The sequence below is a fragment of the Alligator sinensis genome, unplaced genomic scaffold (genome assembly GCF_000455745.1).
Source record: "Alligator sinensis unplaced genomic scaffold, ASM45574v1 scaffold321_1, whole genome shotgun sequence".
Taxonomy (NCBI): Eukaryota; Metazoa; Chordata; order Crocodylia; family Alligatoridae; genus Alligator; species Alligator sinensis.
In genome coordinates, this window is record NW_005841969.1 from 1,747,922 (window position 1) to 1,751,389 (window position 3,468).

General features: G+C 41.1%; 1 protein-coding gene across 1 annotated transcript in view; it reads left to right on the forward strand.

Annotated features, from left to right (window-relative positions):
* SCRN3 (secernin 3) overlaps positions 1 to 1,891 on the forward strand; it is a gene marked incomplete at its 5' end in the record, with an annotated part of 9,888 nt that extends 7,997 nt beyond the window's left edge. The window contains one exon of the mRNA XM_025200533.1: positions 201 to 1,891. Within this exon, the coding sequence (XP_025056318.1) occupies positions 201 to 356 (156 nt within the window). The remainder of the gene's footprint in view (positions 1 to 200) is intronic.
* Positions 1,892 to 3,468: the final 1,577 nt, after the last annotated feature.

Below are 3,468 nucleotides of genomic sequence, written 5' to 3' on the forward strand. Positions count from 1 at the left end.
AGGACCTGAATGAGAACATAGCATCTGAATGAGAACACCAAGTAATCTGGACAAACTAGACAGCATTGCCTGTGCACTGTTGCTACAGACAAAGCGTAAGAATCTATGCAGAAAGAAGATTAAAATGGTCAAACAGTGCATTCCCTTACTTTCCCTTTTCTGCCTATTGTATTTGTAATACAGATTTTTGTTTTTTGTAGGAGAAAGGAAAAGAGATTCTGGAACGGATAAGGAAGCTGGAGAAACAGAAAATAAGTGAGATGGAATTGATCCTGCAGAACAAATACTTTGATGTTAACCAAGCCGTGCACCTTTTTTCAGAGTGTGTAGAAGAAGAAATCAGTGCATATGCCTAAGGGTACAATTCAAATGCAGCGAAATTCAATCAGCAATCAGCCTTTGTAGGCTCTGTGGATTAAATCTTACTTTTCAAAAGCCAGTTCCTATTAAGAGTTATGTATTTTGCACACATTGTAAAGGAGCTTTAGGTTTGAAGGAACAGACTAAAAAGTCTTTCAAAAGTAGGGAATAGGTTTGCATGTAAATGACACATGGTTGTAGGTTGACAGCTGAGGGAGCACTAAATGGAGACAACTAACTTTACTACTAGAACTATTAAGATGGAGATCTTCATTCTGTATACAGTTCTAATTTGGACAACGTTTTCTGCGCATGCAGATTTTTTAAGACGACTCTACTCACGTGGACCTTAGGAACAGGATTTCATTGCCTATTAAAACAGCTAAGTCTGAGGACTCCTTCTAATGCACACATTACCAATATGTATCAGTTTCCTTTTGAGATTTTGCATAACACAAGTAAATCATTTAACCTAATTAAACTTTCAATTGTGCAATTACCACTCTACACCAAAATATCTTAGCTATCATTAAGTTTATATAGCTAGTGTATATCTGAATGGACTAAAGATAAATCCTCCTCTAATAGGACATATGGGTAACAGTCATGTTGCCAGTTTTGCGATTATAAATAACAAATGCATCTTTTAACAAAAAATGCAGAGTATCCCTTAGGTAAGTTGTTTTAACCCATCTCTACAATAAGGTGTTTTGAAATTTGATAGATAATATATTTAGTAAGTGGCTGGTATTCTAGGGGTACAAAATATCCTGCCAGTTACAATAAAACATTAAAGTTGGCATTTCCCCTAAGTTTTGATTTGCTAACCCTCACATTGAAAAATAAATTATCTTCGATTTCATGTACTGTTTTCAGAGTTGTGTGCTTCAATTAATTCTGCTAATGCACTTTAGAATACAACTCTGGATTGTTTTGTAAAGAGTAATGAATTTTTACACGTTTAAACACACAAGTACAATTAAAACTAGTGCCAGGTATTTAAAGGTAGAAAGCAATACCATGGCAGTTTAAAAATGAACTTTCTAAACTTTTCCACTTTACATTAAGTGTAACAGTTTTAATCTATAATTTATCTTGCCAAAGTTACCAGTCTAATTATGCCTTGCTCCTTCTCCACTCTTTCTCTTTGATCCTTTTGTAAGGTAATGATGAATTTAGGATATGATCTAAATATCTGTGATAAACAAGAATCTGAAGAACAGAGTATATAAAAATAATTTGAGATGTTATTGACTGTAAATGAGTATCACAATGCAGAAGAGATACCTTTTATACAAAAAGTGGTTTGATGATCTTTAAAAACTTTTTTTTAAACACACTCAAATTTTTCCCTAGGGAAAAACCTTATAGTTAATCAGAGATAGACAGAAGCCAAGTGATATTTGGGTTGGGAAGCTTCATACAAGTTAACATTGTATTAAGACATATTGACATCTGATTATTTTGTGTATTTTTCGTATAGTGAAAATGTGAAATACTGTAAAAAAAAAAAAAAAAAAAATCTAGTCCCTGATACAGAGAGAGTACCTGCTAGCAAAGCTATGAAAACTTCAAACAGGAAACCATAGCACCCTACAGCTAATATGAAAACCATCTCCTATGAAGGGAGTCTCTTGAGCCATTCTCAGGCAAGTGAACCCTTTCATGGATTTGGAAGTGACGGTTAGCATACTTTTATTATATTCAGTAGAAGGTCTAAAATTGTAACCAAGATTAGGCCATGGTAAATGTTCCATAAAGCCTTAGAACAGTTAATGTGGATGCTTCTCTTTCCATAATGGCTACAGCAGATTTACAATGTATACAAGGCCCTAGAAATAAGGCCATCTGTTCTACCTATTTATTTATATTTAATCACACACTGGTTATATTAGCAGAATGGCATACTTGTATGCATCTTCTTACCTCTGCTATCCTCTTTGGTGTCTTTATATATCCAATGACTTTCCAAGTTCTCCACTTCTTGTATGAAAAAGCATCAGTGTTCTGTTATTATACGAAAAAGCTTATATAGACCTCAGTTACTTTTGATATGACTATCTCCTTCCAGTACCTTTGTATTTTAAGGTTACTTACAAGGTATTGTATACAGATAAACGGGGAAAAAAATCAACAAAGAGACAGGGAACATGAAATTGGGTCAGTTTCACATTGTTATTTTAGATGCTGCATCTGTCACTGAAAACTACTGGTTTATATATTTAATTCCAGTTTTCTTGTTTGTGAACTCCTGTATTTCCCTAGGGTGTGATGGATTAACATAGAAAAGTTTAAATTAGCAAAGTGCTGCTAATAGAGCTGTCCCTAGGGGTGTGCAGGGCCTGGGACATATCAGCCTGTGCAAGGCTTGGGGCAGGGCAGGGATGGGGAGCGGCATCGGTGGAGGAAGAAAAAAAAAATGGGGGGGGGAGGTAGGGGCTGAATGTGCAAGTGCTCACCCCCCCACCCCCGGAAAAGTTTGTGGGGAAGGGGAAAGGACACGGGGGAGTGGCATTGCCCGGCCCCGCGCTGGCTGTTGCCACGCTGGCTGGCCTTGGCTGCCTCCCGGCCCTGGCCGGAGCAGTCCCAGCCCTGACCCCGGGTGGCTCCTGACCCCAGGTGTGCACTGCCCGGAGCGGGGCCCAGAGCTGGGGGCTGGAGTGGTGCCTCAGCTGCACCACCAGGCCAGAGGATTCTGTGCCTCCATGCTGCCACTGCTTTGAAAGCAGTGGGTGCTGCCATGTGCGTCCCGCCACTGGGCAGGCAGGGCAGCGAGGCACATGGTGCTGCACCACACCACTTTTGAAGTGGCGCCACTGAGCTCCAATTGTCCCATGACCCAGCCCGGCCAGGCGAGTCGTGGGACAATTGGAGCCCAGTGGCTTGTCCAGGGGTGCGGTGCAGAGGAGCCGAGGGGTGGGTAGAACTCCCCCCATCCCCCCTTGGCTCCCCGCAGTGCACGCAGTAGCAGGAGCTGCCTACCCGCATCCCCGGAGGATCCATCAGGCTCTGACTGTCCCATGACCCAGCAGTCATGGTGAATGGGGCCTGTGGCAGGGCACTGTGTGTACCTGCCACTTTAAGGGCCTGGAGCTGGCAGCCACCAGG